General features: G+C 39.3%; 1 protein-coding gene across 4 annotated transcripts in view; it reads left to right on the top strand.

Annotated features, from left to right (window-relative positions):
• Positions 1-4,475: 4,475 nt before the first annotated feature.
• Positions 4,476-20,981, top strand: part of LOC138926147 (uncharacterized) — a 57,888-nt gene continuing 41,382 nt past the window's right edge. For 2 of the 4 annotated variants that reach the window (XR_011442513.1, XM_070279032.1), the window contains exons 1-3: positions 4,482-4,562; positions 17,176-17,321; positions 17,392-17,576. Coding sequence is in view for 2 of the 4 variants with exons in the window: in XM_070279032.1 (XP_070135133.1) it covers positions 4,500-4,562; positions 17,176-17,321; positions 17,392-17,576 (394 nt within the window). In the remaining 2 variants the exon portion in view is untranslated. Of the gene's footprint in view, positions 4,563-17,175; positions 17,333-17,391; positions 17,577-18,570; positions 18,654-20,981 lie in introns of those variants that run through there. The other 2 variants (XM_070279033.1, XR_011442514.1) reach the window with 2 other exon arrangements.

The raw sequence follows: 20,981 nt of genomic DNA, 5'->3' as shown, positions 1-20,981 counted from the left end.
TCTTGATCTCTAGATCAGGCTAGATGCCTGGGGCATGCTCAGAAGCATCTCAAAATATGTTAAATTAATTTATATTTGGAATCTATTTTTGGAAAGATTAGTTCAATAAAATAGAACCTTTACGGATATGAAGAAAGTGGCGCAATAACGTGTATATCTGATCTGATTCTTGATCTGGATCATGCACAAAGTCGATAAAAGTTACTTAATATTTCTGTTTCTTTGTATATTTTTATAAGGTAAAGTTTATAATAAAAAAAATTCAAAAAGTCATAAAAATGCAAAAGGTAGGATCTTTCCAGAAAATCAGGATTTTTTGATTCCCATCTTTTGATGGCAAACTATTTCCATAGTTAATATAATATATATCTGAAAAGCGAATTTCATCGAAATCGGACGGTGGAGATATAGATATAATTTAACCACCTTTTGGAGGAGATATACCCATATAAAGGGTGGTTAAATTGCAAGGGCCGATGTTAATTTTGAATAAAACACAAACTATTTTGGAAATTATTGTAATTTTTTTTTTATTATGATATATTGGTATTATTCAATTATGTATCGAACAAACAAAATATCGGCCAAATGGGCGCCGCGACCACGGCGGCACACCTCCATCCGATGGTCCAAATTTTCGATGTACCTGAGGCATAATGGAGGTTCTATGCCGTTAATGTGCCGAATTGTCTCATCCTTCAGCTCTTGAATTGGCTGAAGGATGTACACGCTGGCTTACCGATGTACACCTTTTCTTTTAAATAACCCCAAAGCAAAAAGTCCAACGGTGTCAAATCACATGATCTTGGCGGCCAATTTTTATTTATTTATTATTTTTTTTTTTTGCCATTACGTGAGATAGCACGGCCATTGAATTTGCACGGCGCTGTGTGGCAAGTGGCACCGTCCTGCTGAAACCACATATCGTCCACATCCATATCTTCCAATTCGGGCCATAAAAAGTTCGTTTTCATCTCACGATAACGAACACCATTCACAGTCACTGCCTGACCGGCCTCATTTTGAAAAACTACGGCCCGATGATGCCGAGAGCCCATAAACCGAGCTGTACGAGCATGCACTGGTGTTCTCACATCTTCTACAGACCCGGTTCGCTCGAATTTTTCCACGATTTTTTCGATAGTACGCACATTTGGACGATCAAATTGATATGCATTTTGATTTGAAAGCCCATTTGCATAATAAGTCTGGATAACTTTAACACGTTGTTGGATTGTGTATCTCTCCATGGTTCAAATTGAGTAAGTCTGAAATAGAGAAATGTCAAATAATTTTCGGAAAAAAGCTTGGCGTTTAGGTGTGGTTCACATTCAACATCCGCCCCTACAACTTAACCACCCTTTACATACGAGGTGTGTACAAAAGTAAGGTGACTTTGTATTTTCAAGAAGAACTATTAATTTATTTATCAATATTTATGTTGCTCCCTTCAAAGTAATCCCCCTCAGATACAATAAATTTATGCCAACGGTTTTTCCAATCCTCAAAGCACCTCCCATAAGCACTTTTCGGTATAGCCTTGAGCTCTTCCAGCGATTAAGTCTTTATCTCTTCAAACGTTGCAAATCTCCTTCCTTTGGTTTGGTTTCGATATCATAACCATATACCCATGATTCGTCACCAGTTATGACCCTTTTGAGTAAATCTGGGACGTCGTTGACGTCATTTAACAGGTCTTGAGCGATGTTTATGCGGCGGTTCTTTTTGTCAAAATTCTGCAATTTCGGAACAAGCTTCGCTGACAGACGACTCAGGCCCAAAACGTTTGAAAAAATTGAATGGCACGAGCCAAGCGATATACCGCATCAAATACCATTTCCGATCGGTCAGTTATATGGCAGGTATAGAATATATTCGGCCGATCCTTATGAAATTTCGTGGGTCGTATTATTTTGTCAAAATTCAAAATTTAGCATTCATAGCATTTTCGATCAATAATATGGCACCTATAGGATATAGTGGGATATATAGGATATAAATTATAATACCCTCTGCAAGGCATATGTATATATTTGAATTGAAGTTTTTTAGGAATTTATGTTTTGAAGAATTCATTCCCTAAATTAAACGCACAAAATTATTTTTACTTTCCTGTTAAAAAATAAGTAAAATGATACACCTCTGTAGCTTTTAGTCTTCTCCCCTTTAAATTGCGGTTGTCTTTAGGTTTTTGACTTTATATTTTTATGAAAATAAATTAGATCAATGGCTCACTGCGAAGCCTACAATACAGACATTTCTTGGAATAAAAAGGCGTTTAGAGGCTACCATCCGGTTGACTTCAAATTAAAGAGGAGCATTGCCGGAAATAAAGCAGACCGTCGTCTGCCTAAGGTTTATAATTTATATTTATTTTTTGTTATTTTCGATGCCCACCTGACACTCCCAGAAAATCTTCAATGGATTTTGTGGCTTTTCAATTAGCCGGCGAATGAAATGTCAGCTTCGCCTTTTTGTTCTGTTTTTTGCGAAGAAGGATTTCCATTTTCACACTCAAGTGTCAAGCTGAGCCCCTGATGAGTCCTTGAGATAAAAAAAATGAAAGGAAATGCGTGAAAAAGGTTAAGGATTTGCACAGTTTTTTTTAACGGAAAATGTCCTTTCCCTTTTCCTTTCCTTTGTGGAGGGGAGTAAACTTATTTATATTTCAGGAATATTCTTGGCATTTCAAATATTATTTTTTTATGCCGGAGGGTGAACTTTGACCCCCTTCCCGGATCGTCCCTTATTCGAGGCGATCCATTAGATAAGCCTTCGCCAGCTTCGGCATTCCGGTTTTGGGTCTTGTTGTGGTCGAAATGGGGGGACTTCCACGCTAAATCAAGCAAATGAAGTGTTAATTACGTCTCGGTTGGCCAATGGGACTGGCCAGGGTTGCCAGGCAACCCCATTGCATGAATCATATTCCATCTGCCCTGGATCGCGGCGATTTGTTAATCAGCTCGATTGCATTACACACGATTTGTGGTCACTGTCGGCTAGAAACGGCATTTAAATGCGATATTAAAACTTTTTGTGCTGCTTCCGATGGTGGCAGCCCTGTGGAAATGTCATTTATCCAATTGCAATTAACTATAACCGTTTTGGGGAGGAATCGGGGGCGAGACGGAGTGATGCGGTGTTGCAACTGCAGGCACGTGCCGCAACCATTACCCGATAATTTGCCATTTATATCGAGTCGGTTTCAATTATCGATTTTGCCCATGAAGATGTTAAGGGGGGATGAAATTAAAAACACAGGCACAAACGACTTCATTGTGTTACGGCATAAAAGCCAATCAGTGTTGTTTTCAAGTCATAATGAATTGGTTTTCTCGAGTGCTGAGGGCTGTAAATGGCTTTATTGAAATTTTAGTGGGCTTACTGAGCGTATGAGTGATATTTAACCCAAATCTATAACAACCAACAGGGCGTGTAAGTGATATTTGTTAGAGAATTTTTAAAAATATTTGTTTCTTTAAGTTAAATGAGCTTTATTAATTTTACTTCAAGTAAAGAACCGTCTATGTCTCAGTTGTTTTATTTCAATTTATATAAAGAGTAAGCTAAGTATTTTTCTAATAAGCTAAATACCGTTTTGTATAAAATTAAGATTATGCTGAAGTAAAATGTCGCGTAAAATGCTAATTTAAAAATACTCTTGTAAAAATTAAATACAAAAATATGTGTGCTGCTTAGTCCCTGGTCCCTTTTAGGACTTGTGTGTCAAGGTACACCCATGTAAGCCGCAACTTCATGTACTTTGAAATATTTAAGACTGCACTGTTGCAATATCAGCGTAGCCACGATGTATACATAAAAACTGAGATTGCATTAAGATCTTGCCATCGCCATTGGAGAACTGCATGAATAATCTTTTTTCTGCTGAGCGCGCGTAGCCTGGATCGTGAGCCTTTTGAGGATGAGAGCAAGCAGCCAAAAAAAAAAGGGTCATAAGAAGGGTCAAAAAGGCAATCAAAGACGAACATGGATCATGGATGATGCACCTATGTGGCACCAGGGCTACATATGGGTCAATTAGTAAAAAGATGAGGAATATGATTTATTTTAGAAAGTTTCATTGTCCTATTTTCCCTGTGCATGTATTATTTTCCTACCGTTATCCTTTTTTATCCATTAAATTTTTTAACTTGATCGCCTTATCTCGCCTCATCTCTTAGGGTGATACGTACTTCCAACCTCCCAGTGTACTTTAATACTTAGGAGCCATACATTTTTTCTCGAGTCCAACCCAATGATTCAAAACATCTGCCGGAATAGTCGGGTATACAACCAAAAGTTTGCATCAAGCTGAGTGAATAGTCCCTCCGAGCCAGCCCAAACCATAAGACTCACATCAACTGAGTTGGAGCTGGGTAGTATTGATGCGATTTGTAGTATAGCAACTGGTGATGTGATTTTATTTGATTCCTTTTCCTTGAATGTTCTTGGTTGTATCATACGCAATGTTGCAGTTCTTTAATCGCCGTCAAGGGCTAATGAAAAACAAGATCGTAGGACTGGTATGGCCGTGTTGGGAAAACACATTTATATTAAATAGAGTAAGTATTAAAATTCAATCTCAGCGTACTAATTAATTGTTTATAAAACTAAATTGTATAGTTTTTTATTCACAAGCCATGCCTTTTAACTTAAATACTCAAAGCATCCAAATTTCTGCCCAGCCCACAGGGCGCATGAGTAAAGCAGCTAAACAAATATTTATTTAAATGTGGTTTCAGCTGTATTATTTAAATATATTTTTGTTGACAAAGCGCAACCACAGAAGTTGATATGTTTCCGTGCTGTTTGTAGAAGGAAAAAGTCACAATTTAAGCTGGAAATGAAATTTAATTGGAAACACTATTCTGGCTCAATTAATCACGGGGCCCTTTATTTCTGTGAATAGTTGTCGTTTGTTCAAAGAACATCTAAGCTTGATTAACCCTTAGAAGTGTGGGGCCCCCTGATTGCTGCACTGGTCCCTTTGGGGGAAGGTGCAAGGCGCCACGTGCAGTAACTCCAGTTGAACGTTGATGAATCGTCCGCACTTTATGGAAAAAAAACATGTTGACGGCTCACTTGTAACCCATATCCTGGCACAAGTCCTTCAAGCACCTACCCGCAGCCCGGCCACGCCCTCGGCGCCCGCCCACATGCCTGAAAATCCCCGACTAACAAGCCATATTAAAAACGCCGGAGTGCAGTGGAGGAATCCAGATCCAGATGCATGCAAACATATATCAAATTGCAATGGGAAAGATTTGCCCTGACATGGGCGTTGGTTCTTGGAGGGGGCGACATCTTATTACGTTGTTTTATTGCCGTCCCACCCAGCCAAGAAACACTCGACTGCAACAAGATTAATGACTTTTATAAAATTTATTATTGCCACTGAGGCAGTGACTGCCGCTGACTCACCTTCCGCCGATCTGGGCGCCCCCCTCCCCTTAGTGCCACGCCCCTGTTTAGTTGGAATTCACAATAAGGTTATAAATTTCTCAGTTAGCGGGTCGCAGGGTCGCGGGGGCCAAACCCTTTTGAAGTGTCTCATTTATTATGCAATTGCCACTGCAACTCCAAGTCTCAGTCCCGACTCAGTTGCGACTTTAAAGCCCAGGAATCACAGCCCCAGACACTCTCGATCCTGCGTCCTCCCGGACGGCAATAATTTATTTGCCCCGAAAATTGTCATCAAGGGCATTTTAAAATCATTTTTAGTTGAAAATATTTCGGCGTTCTCTCGTCACGTGATTAATTATGTTCCCCGAGGAGCTGCGAGTGGTGGAGTGGTGACTCCAGCGAAGATTCCACTCGTCCACAGCTTTTTCCGGCTAATGTGAGAAACGTGTCAGTTTTTGGCCAAAAAAGAAAAAAGATGAACTGGAAACAGAGGCGCCGAGGGGGCGGAAAATGCGGGGCATCAACCAGATTTTTCTTGACCATTCAGCGGGGACCTGAAAGAGCTTTCCCTGATTTTAAATCAGTTTCGTGGTTATTCTTTCCTTTTTTCAGGTTTTTTTTCTTGGGCCTGATTAAACTTCATTTGCATGACAAACGCAGCTGGTCCCTCGCAACTATTTTCCTCTTTTCAAGCCACTCTGCTTAACCAATTTTGATTTTGCCAAAGAGTCCATATTTGAACCAGGTTTGAGATGAAGTGAGGTAATTACTTTGATGAATTCAAGATTAACTGTAGACTTATGTATCGATGTTAGGTTTTTTCTATTGTAAGATATGAATCAATTAAATTATTGTTTTATTTATATTTTAATAAATTTCTTAACATTTTTTGGAAGAATAAATCTAAAGATCCAGACGTGTTGTGGAAGAGCTTAGTTTTTAGAATAACTTCCAATATTTTATGCAGATCGAATCCATTGGTCGTTGGAGAAGACGACTCGACTGTTGGATGATTATCTATGATTGGTAATTTCATCGTTTATTTCGTTTATTACAATAAGTTCCTCGATATAGCGCCATTTTTGAAAAAATATATATCTAGAATAGTATAGGAGCTTACCAAAGAATCGTGGTTGGTCGATACACCTTAGATCAATTTACACACTCACACATTATTTGTAAGGAAATAAAAAAATTGTGTTGTTGACCAGACGGTGTTGGATTTGGCAGTGTCGGATCGTTGGCCAGCCAACTCCAACAAAAAATTCCAACGCTTATAAAAATAAGAACTTGAACCAAAAATATTGTCAATAAATCCAAATTCCTCAAGAAAGAAAATCAATAGCATCAACATCAATTCAAGCTATTTCAACAAATAAACCAACTGCCCGATCAACAATAACAACACCAATTGTTGTATACAAGAAACAAGAAAGGACGGCTATGGTCAAGTTTCTTATTTGCAGATCAAAATTGGTCAGTAGAATCGGGTTGGAACAAATTCCATTGCTTTAAAGAACTAAGGAGTGAACAACTCGCATCAGTCGCACTTTTTTTTCAATAGCTACCTAGCCTTTATTAATTATTTCAGTATACTCTGTAAATGTTTCGTTTTTGAAAACTTCCTTTTGGAATAAAAAGCCCGCCTTGTAAAAAATCATAATGCCCACTTTGAAAATGCTATTTGGCGTGAATGTCTTAAGCACAGTGCCTACAAGATTGTAGTTAAATAATTATTAAAAATTTAGAGAATATTTATATTGCTTTTAAATCATGTGATGTCTTAATTTTGTGACCAAAAAACAAAGAATTGTGTCCGTCCAGTATTGGAAGTTGGAGCTTGCAGCATCAATTATCGTTCATGACGAGAAATGCATCAAATTGAAATGTTCATTCATGCATTTTGCTGGACGGGGCGTCACTTGGCTCCGGGCAAGAGCTGTCGTTCCCTCCATACATTCATCCAGCCAGCCTTCTTTCCGACCATCCTGCACTCCATCGATCTGGGCCTAGAATCACACCAGTAGCCCCTGTAACACACTACGCCCATACTACTATTTTTTTTTTGTTGTCGGCAAAGGGTTCAACGATTTTCAGTTAAAAAGCATTCGAGTGGATGAACAATATTTATTGGTTTCCATGTGGGTCGTTGCCATCCTGTATATATAAGATATTTTTTTGTGTTTTTTTTTTTCACGGAGGGTTTGGGAAGTTCCGTTGGTCAGTTCCATTGGTCAATTCCATGAAAATTCCATGGTTAGGTTCCGCGAATTATGAAATTAGATGCTCATGTTTCTCAGTGTTTTTACTTTTTTTATGCGGGCCTCGGTGTTGATTGCTGCGATTACAGGATGTTCCACCTTTTTCCACCAGGACAACCGCGGATTAGTGGTTCTGGGAAATAAGCAACCACCCATATACACACACACACACAAACAGACACCCTCATACACACATGTACTCGTTGGTGGCAATGCAATGTCGGATTTGCGGCCTTTCCTCTTCCCTTCACCTCGTTTTTTCTCGTGTAAGGCCTATGTTGAAGCTCTGGAGTGCGATTTTACGGCTTCCGGCGACATTGGAAAATATAAAAACGTCACCCACACAAGCTATAGTCCCCTCCGCTCCCCCCCTTGCCAATCCCTGTTTTTGGGCCACCTCTAACACCCTGCCTTCCCTCAGGCTCACCCCTTTTTTCGACTGGCGCTATAAAGTTCAATCGAGTCAGTCAACAATTGGCACACACCCATACAGGGCGAAAAAAAACCATGTTTAATGGAGTCAGTTGGGTTTTTCGACTATCTGATACCCGGTACTTTTAAGCTTCTAGTTTTTTAGTTTTTGAGTTTCCTTCTTTTAGGTTTTCTCACTATTTGGTAAAGGTGTTTTCTGTAAACCATAATTATCTTTTAAAACTTGGGATGTCTTGAACAAAAGAATTTTTTAAAGTCGGAAAAATACATTAACTCTATATTTTTAAGTTTTTAAAACATGAAATATTATTAACCTCAAAAAATCTCTCGTATATACTGTCCTACTCCCAAGTACCGGGTATTTTAACAGACACTCTTACATGCTTGCACAGATACAGAGTTGCAGATACAGATACGGATACATCTGTGTGTCAAAGTCAATTGTGTGTGCTGGTATTGTCGGAAAGTGGGTGAGGGGGTGAAAGGTTAAAGTTTGTGCCAACTCTCTTGATTCTTTTTCACTCTTCGGTTAGGGTAGGCTCAATACTTAAATACATTTGATTGTAATTCGCTTTTAAATTCGATTCGTTGCGATTTGTTATTGGATGTAATGGTGCGACATCTGAGCTCGCCGCTCTGTATCTGTATCTCTGTATCTTTGCATCTGTATTCGTTGTTTTGCTGTGTGCTGTGTGGCCCCATCCGTGACCGTGTCCGTGAGTGTCTGCCTCGGGGGCCATTTTGGTTATTGTCGGGTTTTGGGGCTTTGCGCTTTGGGTCGACTTACATATGTGATTAATGCGGGTCGCCAATGCAATGGGATTCCGACAGCCGATCGAGTGTGGCTACGACTGTGTGTGCTTGTGTTTTCCAGGGGAGGTCCTCACCTTGATCCCGGCGCTAGTTTACTGCCCTACGAGGTCCCTGCCTATATTTATTGAGGCTCTCCATTGATTTGGTCAGCTTGTTGCCAAACTATTTGCCATGAATCTCCCTTCCCAGGGACTCTGGTTTCGACTAAATTTATTTATTATTGCGTTAATTGTCTATTGGGAAATGAACCTTCATTCGCTTTGATCTTATGCCTTGTTGTTGGAGCTTTGCGAGCTTTGAAGGTCATGTTATTAAGCCAGGTGGTTTTTGGGGGAAAAAATATTATTTCAGAGGCAATAACTAATTATACTAATTAATTAATTAATTATTAACTTATTCATAGATAGTTGTATTACATACATTATTTATTTTTGGTATAAAAGTTAAAACAATAAATAAATGTGTTCTATAAACATTAAGAATATAATAACAAAAAATAAATGAAGAATGTTTTCAAGGAAAATTACCTTTACTTGCAATGAAGCTACAAGAATAGCCAGGTGTTTTTAGGTGGACAATTTTATTTTAGAGGCAACAAGTATTATCTTAATACATGCGATGACATAATCATTTTCTGGAAAATAAAGATTTATTAAGAAGTCTCGGTTTTTGACCGAAATCTGGACAAGAACATGTCTTACAAAATCGATTTGTTAGCTATTTGATCTTACACTTTCCTCACCAAAAAAACAGACCAAAAAAATCTGAAAAGTTGCCTGAAAATGTTTCGATTTGTTTAATTCGTTACCAGGATTTGTTGATGTTGGTGCTGTTGCTGTTACTGGTAGTTGTATGCTATTTGGCAACAAAGTTTTACAGCATGTCGCACGCACTGCCACCCCGGACAGCCCCCTTCGACTTTGGCGCACAAATCATTTTCAAATACGAAACTTTGGCAAGTTCTGCTGCAATAAAGTTGTTTGTGCCACGCCCACCGTTCCACATGGAGTCGCCACCATCTCAACCCTCCCCGTCTCCGTAGCACACCTGGGTCGATGGCTTGTAACTCTTTGGTTTTATGTACCAGGTAATTTGTGTGTTTTAAACTGTAAAACGTAAATTTAATGGAACGTTTAGGTGTTGTAAGGAAGCGTTGAAGTTTGTTACCACCATTGTTGTTGTTTTTCCTGTTTCTGGCCACAGTTTCTGTTTGTTGTTGTTACATGGCTTTGTTGGTTGTTAGCTGGTTCGACATGCGACTGTGTTCCTAGGGCTTAGCTTCCGCCTTCCCAGCAGTTTCCCAGTTTTCGAAGAAACTTTTTCGATTGTTCGGATATGCAGAATTTACGGAGCACACTCCCGTATTTCCATATTTGTCAATTTCGCACAATGGAAGCCAGAATGTTAGATGCCAAATGCCAAGCCTGAGCCCGGCCATTATCTAATTGCCTTTCGGTCTATGTGGGATTGGCCTTAAGCCTTTTGGCCAATACACAATGACAAGGATTCCTGTGTCACAAAAATTGTTTGCCTTGTCTTTTAAACAATTTTATTTTATTTGTGCTTAGTTTTTATAATTTATATACATAATTTGAACATTTTATTTATATTTATGATAATAACCTATGTATAATTTTTTATAATTGACTAATAAAGGGCTGCTGAAAATGTGCTGCAAATTTTAAAGAATTATAGCTACCACTATATAGAATAGAGAAATGCAAAACCAGGTTTGAAAACGTGAATTCTTTGCTGATTTTTATACCATGGAAGAGAATTTTTATTTTCAAACAATTAATAATAGCAAAGGCAGTAGCTCATGGGTTCTTAATAAGTTTCTTACAAGATATTACTTCATATTCTTCTTATAGGTTTCTTATAAATGCAAATAATACTCTTGAGGTACATAGGTACTCAACCTCTGTAGTGACAAGTTAGGTTATTATTTTCAAAGTAAAGACTAAGAGTAAGATTGATTTTTATTTTTATTATATTTTTCCTACAAGTTTTTCTTTAGATTTTATGCTTATCATTTATTAGGATTTATTTCTGACTTTATTCATTTAATTTGTTTAAATTGGCGCTTTTTGAAATTATATACGTTTTATAGGTCTTTGTTTTTGTTTTCCAATCTTAGCTAAAATAACCCAAATCAAATGCCTTGTTTAAAAAAACATGCCCAATTGTTTGTTAATTAATAAACTAATGTATATTTAACACAATAAATTCGAGTCCAAGCCTTTAGCTTTTTTAATTAAGTCCCTTCTGGGACACGACTGGGAGGTGGGCAGATGTATCTGTTACTACAACTGTGTCTCCGGGTCTGTGTGTGTAACCCTGCGTATAACTGTGAATAGCGGCAGCCACGCCCTAGCCAGGAGGAGGGGCGTTTGCCCTTCGCACCCCTCTTCGGCAGTGTCTCTGCAGGATGCTGTCTGTGCGGAAAATTAATTTGCGGCTTATCGAAACCATAAAAATTTTCTAATCCACTTTGCGTAAATAATCATGAGCGTCAATTCAATGCCGGCAGCCATCAGTCGCAGCAGCAACCCTAAACTGGATCTGCTATTCACTCCGACTCTCCCCCTTCTCCGTTACAAGGATATCCCCTCGAAGCATACTTTTGTGGGCTCCCTGCGACGGCGAACGCCTGCAACGCCGCAGCCCGGGAGATGAGGGAAAACTTTCAACTCTGAGGCGCCAAAGTCGAAAAGTAACTTTTTTTCCGCTGTTTAGCGCAACGTCAACAAAATTGTAAGCAACAGCAACTGCGCCACAAATACTTGCAGTACCAGAAAGTGAAAAAAATGGAAAAACTGCGACATGAGCTTGTCATGCTAAGCCCCAGACAATATTACATTTGTTGACCTCAGAGTCTTGTTGAAGTGGATTCGGCTGCGAAAATACAGTGGCAACTTTGTTGGCTCCTCGCATTGCAACAAACTTTGCCAACAGGACCGGCAACAACAGCAGCAGGACCAAGACCTGTAGTAACAAAAAAAAAAAATGGAAACATGGCCAAAACAAAACTCGGCCAGAGCAAACAAAACAAAAACAGAAAAATGATTCGCTGGACTGCCACAATTTTTGCCGCATTTGTCGTCCAGGCACTAGAGAGTCAAAAGCTGTGGCATCACACCGCAGAAAAATGGTTGCATTAAGTGATTTTTCCTTTTTAAGGGAGATTTTTATAAGTAAATATCTTTATTGAAATTTTTTAGGCCACAGTCGAAGTTTTACTTTGGCTATAAGAATCTCTTTGGCTATAAGGAAATAGACGGACATGATTCTCTTGTTCCCAGTTTTTCTTTATTTTTTCTTAAAACTTTATTGAAGACTTTTTACACATTCTGAGCTGTAATTTGAGATAGCTTTTAAGGTACTTTCCAATATAACATATCACTTTAAAAAGTTCTTACATTCTTACTAATATAAAAGGTCATAAAAAATAACCATTCTAGTCATCATTTGTATATAATTTGGCTTTATACACCCTTTAAAAAGAAACAATTAAAAAAGATTTAAGAGGTGCACTCTTTAGAAATCGTATCAATAATTGTTTCTTTAACATCTAAAAAAATGAGAGATAAAAATATAGAAAATGGAAGAACTCGCCAACACAAAGTTGTAAAAATTTTTATGAATGTATGTTCAAGTTAAAAATTATCGATCGCAGAGTCCTTATGCTGCACCCCGACCGGCCCCCGCAGGGATGTGTGTTTTTGTCAGATGCAGTGCCATTAAAATTTTAGCCCAATCAAAAAGCAAAAATGAAGAGAAGTGGAGTGGAACTGGAAGTGGAAGTGGAAGTGGAGCCAGGCCAAAGCAAGAGCTGTAGCTGAAATGGGATAAAATTTTTGTTTAGTAGAGACAGAGACATACAGGGGACGCTGCGAATACACAACTACAAGAACAGATGCAGATACTGAGATACTACAGATACAGATACAAATATAGAGGAGACAGCGAAAGTCCCCAGGCATGTGTGGCAGCAAATAAGATAAAAATGTTTGCTCTCTTTGGGGAAATTTGGGACATTGCTATTGAGTGGAAATAATTCCAGGAAGAGAATGGAAAGCGGAGGCGGGAGACGGGAGACAGGAGAAAGTAGGAGCTGTAGAGCTGTCCGAGAAAAACTCTTTCCCAGAAATGGTCAAGACATAAGCTTAACGCACTTCATGTTTCAGGGAAAATTAACTAGTTTGTGTTTTTTTTAGAAGAAGATTTGATTTAGGTTTCAAATAGTTTGTCAGAAGGCTTCCTTTTTGAGAGTTTCTAGTAAGTCCCTTATAATGTCGCTCCTTAAGCCTCACTAACACGTATAAGTATCCTGCTTGTTAAGCAATGATTCCAAGCCGACCTTGGAAATATCTTCTGTGGCTTTTAAATAATGCATTTGCATTTGAATTTGCATTTTTGGTTTCAACAAGTGGGTCTGTTCTGGCCACAAATTATCTGAAAGTCGACAGAAAAGGCCCATCTCGTGCTCGGCAAATAAATTCTGTGGCATTTGTTAATTAAATTCTACATCAGAGAACTCACAAGAGGATTTGCATATGTGTCCTTTTTTGTTTCGGCCTTGATAGAAAATTAATATGCCATCTACGTAGGACAATAAGATGGAATTGGGAATCCAAGAGACTCGGCAATTGGGGTTTTTTAAGGCACTTTATTAAATGGCAATTCATCAATGTTTGAGGAATCCAACGAAGGATTTTCATTAATTTCCCCCGACTCGGCAATAGTTGGTATTCCAATCGTGTTTGGTTTAACTTTAATAACTTTTTAACTTTCTTTTAGGACTTCCTCTTGTCAGAGACATGCTTTGATTACCACACACTGGGCCAGAGAGAGGGATATCCAGCAGCTTCCTAGACTTTCTCTGTTTTTATTGGAGGGTGTGTGTGTTTTCTTGATTGTCCTTCGTGACATTGATGGCCGTTGCCTGTCTGCTGGCTGTGATTTGTGCTTTTTTTCCGCCCTCGCGGGTCCCATAAAAAAAAAGGAACTTTGGGGCCCGAAAAAACTTCGAAGTGGACTTGACAGCACTTACAACTTTGATAAACCCGGTGTCCGGCACACTTTCTAATTACTCCCCACACATTTTTCGCCGTGCAGTATTAACCGATAATGAAGATAAATAACTCTGAGCCAAAATCCGGGAAAAACAAGGGCGGAAAAAATACCTCAATTACAAACTTTTTGGCCGAACTACTTTGGTAATCAAATGAGCGATTAGCGGAAACTTTCCCAGGACGCCTAAGGTCCTGCCACTGAAATTGATTTCACTTCCACAAACTTCTTCTGCCCTCGGTACTACTTTGAATATCCACATAGGGCACACACGTACTCGCATATACATTAGCCTGGATCGGTATCCGATTTCGATTTTAACTTCAGTTTCGATTTTTCCCCTCAAAATTAGTGCGGCACTCCGCTTTCATGTTTCAATTTGTTTTAATCCTTCTCGCTGCAAGTTGTCGGAAAAAAAGGATTCTACAATTGCAGAATTAATGGCCAGACCCATGCCAGCAAGGTTGTGTGAGGGTTGGCAACAACACTGGGAGAAATTTGTAAAAGATAATTGGAAAAGGTAGGAGTTCGTAATCTGTTAGCGTCAACACAACAGAGCAACATCAGCGCCACAACAATACGACGGGCGGTAGCAGTACTCACAAACATCGAAGTATGTATCAGTTGGAGGTATTGTATCGAAATACCATCTCTAATAGTTACAGTTTCACTTGCTGATAGCGACGAACTCTTGTTTTGGAATCTTTAATCCCGGGTTACAATATATGTAGTCCATAAGATTATTTTCCAAATATTTCAAAAATACAAAACAAGAAAGTTCTTTCTTAAGGATAAGGACTTATCCTTTTCTTTAGGATATAAAGTGAATGTTACTTTTTATGCTTTTCTATTAATTATATTATTTTATTAAATATTTTTTTTTATTGCTAATTTATTATTTTATTCATAACATTCATTAAAAGTAATGTTTAACTAAATATATAAAATATCATATTAGTGATGCTTATGAGTTTCGACCCAAAAACTAAAATTAATTTAATTATATTTAAAATTTGCATTAAAATGTATTATTTTCTATAAAGAACCTTGGATAATCCTATAATTCAATTATGTTCTTAAAAAATCCGAAACCCATTAATAATACCGAAACACTTTGGCATCCTTGAGCGTTTTGCAATGTGCATCCTTGCGCGTCCTGGCACATCCTTGTATATCCTTATTCCCGGATCGCAACTGTTGGTGCTGAATTCCGTTTGTTCTGCCACCGCGGCTGCTGCTGCTACTGCCGTTTCATTCAATCAAACAGTCAATCAAATAAATTGCATTCGTTATTCACCAGAACTCAATATGCTTGCAACTTCTTGTGGCAGAGGGTGGCTGATGGGGAGATGGGATGGTGTGTGCACCCACACATATAACCGAATTATGAGCAAACACGCTGGTTGCTGTTGCACTTTTGACGCTTCACACACACACACCCACACACACAGAGAGGCAGAAACGAAACGGTTCCTTCGAGTTTCCCCACTCAGACGTCTGTAAACGACGCCATTTGTTTTTTCAACGCCATTTTGTTTGGCATGGTTGCTGCGTTGCTGTTTCCGTTTCCGATCCTCCACCCCTAAGCCACCCTTGTACCGTTAGATGCTGCAACTATCAAAACGAAATTGTTGGCAATAAAAATGTATAGAAATGCAGATGGAGAGAGGGGGGCGATGGTCCTGGCCAAGGTGGGATTGTTTTTGTATCTTTGCGTTTTTTTTCCCTTCTCGTTTCGCCGGCAAACATTATTTATTGGCTCTGCTTATGGGCGTTAGACAGCCACGCCCACCCTCCTACTCGTTGCCTTTACTGTTATTGTTACCTTAACCGTTACCGTTACTTTGGCTTGCCGTCTGAGTGTGTGTGTGTGTGTGTGAGAGAGTAAAGGAATTGGAATTTATTTAAATATGTTTGTTTCTTCCGTGTGTTCATCTGCGCCTCGGGCCAACATTTTTATGGCCTGCCATTCGCAGCTGCTACACATTTTCCCTCCCCCTGCCAGCCCGTCTAACCCCCACCCACCTTATTCGCACCTGAACCCGAACCGTCCTTGCCCCCGCCAACGCTACACCCTCTCTATTTTTTATGCTTTGGAGCGTTTTTTATTGTTCGTTGTTAAACACCTGTAATACAATATTTGAGCTTCGGGTAAGATGTAGCGCAACTAGTTGCAGGTGTATTTTCCGGATATGCAGATACTTCTCGACCCGCCATAAAAACGGTAGCCACGGCAGGTGTCAAGGCAAACTCGTCGAACTCATCGAATCGAAATGAAAGCCACTGTGTGCTCTGAGACACACAACTGCCAAAGACAACTACACACACGGTGAACACTGACAGAAATTTTATTAGGTTTTAAGTATGTCTGTGTCTCTATTTGCAACGGTCTTATAGTAACAAATTCCAGTGACTTATTTGTGACTTTTATGGCTTTAAATTATTAAAGGTTTTATTTAGCTTTAAATGTACAGTTGAATACAAAAATATTGTTTAAGACCCTTGAATGTACAATCAAGGTCGAAGCAAAGTCTAACAAGGTCCGCGTTTTTTTATTAAGAAAGATTAAGTTTAGTTTTCCTTTTTATTCAATATTTTTATTTTTTATTCAAAAATCGTTGCTTTTTTCTGTCTTATAAAAGTGTGTTGGTAGCTCCTCGACGGTTCAACATATTTGTCACACAGGGCGTTTCAGAAAAAATTGCAACAGAAAATGAACGAAGAAAATTATCGCCACAACATTACGACGAGCGGTAGCGGTACTCACAAGCATATCGTATCGAAATCTTTAATCATTACAGTCGCAGAAGAAGCTAAAAGAGCGAGCAAGATATTTTAAAAGTGGTGCTTGTTTGAAATAATAAACATTTAAAATATATTTTATGGACATACCCTTAAAAATAACACTTTTTTTTTACTCTTCACATCCAGGGCAGCAACACAAGGCGTATACGTAATTTTTTCAGATATAATATGCCCAAAAATTTTATAAAAAGAGTAAAAAAAGAAAGCCATGCATTAAAAATAAAATATTATTCTACAAAAAGTAATTTTTTGACTAGTTTTCTTTTAAATTGGTGACACAGGGCTTATGAGTAATATCGTTAAAAAAAACCCCAATTCAAAAACTAAATCTTATATTTTTCTTAGAGAATAACCAGATAGAAGCAAGTCTTTTTTTCGCTTTTTTCAGTTCTTAGAAAGATCGAGTGTCAGAGATAGACGCTCCAATTTTGGTCACTGCCTTGACACTAAGCACTCAAAGAAGAAAGCAAACAATGCATTCCGAGCTGAGAAGTTGCATTTCGCCTCAAAACTATCGCCTTACCAACGTTTGGGGTCGGTCTCTGGTCTGAGTCGGGTTTGTGTGCAATGCAATTTCATTAATTTAATGAATTACATTCGACAGATGCTGCCAGGACGAGAGCTTCGGACTGGGAGCAAAGGCTTTCACCGGAAAATTCCATTTAATTGTGCAAATACGCATTCTGGATTACCGCTTGATTATTATTATTTTAGACTTGAGTTGTGATCCTTGGGAGTGTGTATGCATTTCTTGGTTTATTAAATTAGTCAACATGCCTGGCCCGGAAGGTATGTATGTATGTTTGTATGATTTCCAAAAAGGAAAAAAACTCAAACTCTCCAAATAAAACATAATTTAAACTGGCAAATGTGGGAAGGAGAGTAGGGTTATCTAACAGCGCTCTCTGCTACAGGTTTTTTGGTTTTTCTATGTCAAGTTTATTAAAAGCAGCCACTCCGCTTTGGCCCTCTTTGCAGGCCTCCATTCAGTCCCCTTTTGAGCCCTCCCCCATGTAATTTGTATGTTTGCTGGGTTGTCCGCCTCATATGCATATAAACAAACATAAATTACACAGACGGCACAGACAGTTGTGCGTTTTATGGAAATCTCTCTCGGTTCTGTGACCTGTGACCTGTGTGTGTCCCGGGTAAAAAATATTTGCAATTAGCCGCACTTTTTCCCTGGCAGATGGGCAGATGGGAAGGCAAAATAAATACACAAAAAGAGAAATATGAAAGATAAATAAATGTATAGAATTTTTATATAGACGCCATGCGGTGGTTGCCACATATGTATGTATTCTTTTCCAATTTAAATACTCTTGCTGCTCTTAAATATTTCAACCGCAAATTCCCATTTCACGGACTGCCATTGCCATTGCCATTTGGCATTTGCCATTCGCCATTTACCATTTTGCTGTTTGTTTGTTTGACAAGCGATTGATCACAAAATGAATGTCATAAATTCAACAAAAACAGGAGCTACAAAAAAGGACGTATTGAAGCCTCTTGGGGGCAACAGGACTGCGGAAATAAATAACTAAAAAAAAAAACAAAAAGGAGAAAATTTTCGCTGAACTATGCAAATAGTTTTGCATTTCTCAGGCTCTGTATCACGTATACGCCGCGTGTGCACTGCACTCGCGCTGAAATATTAAAGGCAATTCAATATGGAGATTACCCTCCTGGTGCTCCTCTGCCCCGGCCTGTGACCCTCTGCTACTTGCAACACTTGGCAGGACCTCGGCACGCGATCAAATACTATTTTGTTAACATTTCACAGGTTATGCAGGCGAGTCCTGAGGAAGGATGTGCGTGCCTTGCTTCGCTCCTGTCGCTGATTTATGCCGTCTCATTAAGGTGTACAAGCTACCATAATAAGCTTAGTGTGTGCCAGTGTGAGTGCGTGGTGTGTGTGCAAGGTGAGTCAGCCCCGGCAGCTCAGCAAACACCTGAGCACTTCCTACCTCGCCTTCGCCACAACCTTGGTATTTTTCTCTTCAAACAAATCGCAAAGAATAAATATTAATAAAAATAATAATAACGAAAAGAGAGAAAATTTGTTTAGAATATATGTAGGTAGATTAAATCTTATTCAGTTACAGATTTTTTGTTTAATTTTTACCATTTGAAATTAAAATTTTAAGTGAAATTCAAGAAAGATTAAATAATTATTATTTTGTAAATAAATAATAAAACCTAAACTCCATAAAAATATTTATTATAAATTTAACCACTGTCCAAGTCCCAACTTCAACTCCAATTTCCACTCTTCCACCCAAAATTTCCGCCACAAAATATTGTTTCCCCGGCGAGGTCAAGGCTGTCAAGGCTGGCGAATCAAGGGTCAGCCTGCCAGGCGGCCTTGGCAGTCGTAGTGCCACCTTCAAGGGCTTCGTCCTAGGGCAGCGATGGTGGAATGCCTCCCCGCTTCTTGCTTTTCTCCTTGCCCTTCCCCTTCTCCTTGCCATGCCCTGCCTCGCGTTGCACATGGCGTATGCGCAATATGCAAATAACAGCCAGCTAATGGCAGAATCGCTCTTTTTGGGGTTTTCTGGTCGGGTCGGGCATTTCATTTTGGGCTGCCAGAGAGCTGGCCAAACAAACGACAGCTGCACTTCAGGCCAGGCTTATTGCCATCTTGACCATCCTTTCTTGGGCTTTCCCTTCGCCCTCCGCCCTACGCCGCTTTCAGCCTGGCCGAAAAAGTTTGTGCAATTAGAAGCCACTAACGAATGGCGGAAACTTTGCCATCCAGCATCCAGCTCCTGGCCACATCAATAATTGCTTTATTGCCTCAGTTCTGGCTTTGTTCTGGGCTGGGCTTGGGCCAGGCCAATATCAAATATTAATTCTTCGAGGTCACCCAACCAAGTATTTTCGATCAAGTTGGACTCCTGGATTTCTAACAGGAAAAATGTGAGTCGAGTATTTAATCAATTCATAAATTCATTCAAGGATCTGTAAGCCATAAATACTAGACTCCGGGAGATAAGAATAAATAATCATTATGTGGCGCAGACTAAAGGCCATAAAAAAGGGTTTAAACTGGAAATATTTATGTCTTTATTGGGGATTAATACACTGAAAATATATTGACGGAAGTACTACTATTCAAGGTCTGAAGTAGATACACATTTTTAAAGCTATTAACAAATCCTTTTTATCCGGCGAATAACAATTCATTCCTGACATTCTGGCATTAATTTCTTCGGTGTCTCTCTACTGAAATGTGCCAAAAAAATGCGGTGCAGACTTAAAAGAGCATGGAATATAGGCCTAATATATATATTTTTTATAAAAGTACATTCCCCTTGCACACACATGTCGCATTTTGGGGATATAATTTATGTCTATACTTATTTATGCGTATTTTTTCCGCGTGGCTCCGCGGCAGCTCCCTCCCTGCTCCACACTCCACGCTCCTTGTTTGATGTACGCTGCTTGGAACGACGGCCGCCAATGATGAATGATGTAGGGGCTGGTGTCAAGGGCGGCAAGGGGGCTGGCTTTGAGGGGTGATTTCCTCCCGAGCCCTTGCCTCCACCCCCTTCGGAAGAGGCGGAGACGGCCTATTAGGGTGCCAAAAGTAGCGCGTCTCCAGCGAAAGCGTTTTAACAACAGCCAGAAGTTGCTTTGGTCTATTCCTTTAGCTTTCAACTTGAGTGCCTCACAAACACACACTTATAAACTCACACACCCATACACGCACACTCGCATAGGCAGAACCCATTTGACAGCACTCATAATCCAATATGAGTGCATATTAACTTTAATCAGTTAGCGCACGAGTAAGTCCGCTAGGAGCGGGGAAAGCGACACCAGCGGGAAGGGGGCTGACAGGGGTGGTGACAGGGGGGCGTCAAAAGGAGCCACAGAGGGGGCAGCAAGGGGCACGGGGGCCAAAGATCAACAGACATTTCACTCAGAAAATTTTTCCAAAGAGTTCGCCGAAGATGTTTCTTCTAGGCAAGAATGCACTGTAAGAAAATGGTCCATACCTGCACTCAAGGTACCGATTAAGTGGACAGTTTCAAATCCAAATGTTTAAATTTTAAAAGAAGTTAAATATATGTATGTATTCATAAATATAGAGCATTATTCTTAAATAAAATGGGATTTATTGGATTTTATCCAAAGAGTTTATGGGCAAAAAACAGTGTTTCATTTTATTTTAAATATGAATATGTATTT

The sequence above is a fragment of the Drosophila bipectinata genome, chromosome XL (genome assembly GCF_030179905.1).
Source record: "Drosophila bipectinata strain 14024-0381.07 chromosome XL, DbipHiC1v2, whole genome shotgun sequence".
In the NCBI taxonomy this organism is placed as follows: Eukaryota; Metazoa; Arthropoda; class Insecta; order Diptera; family Drosophilidae; genus Drosophila; species Drosophila bipectinata.
This window is presented reverse-complemented; position numbering and strand designations above follow the sequence as displayed.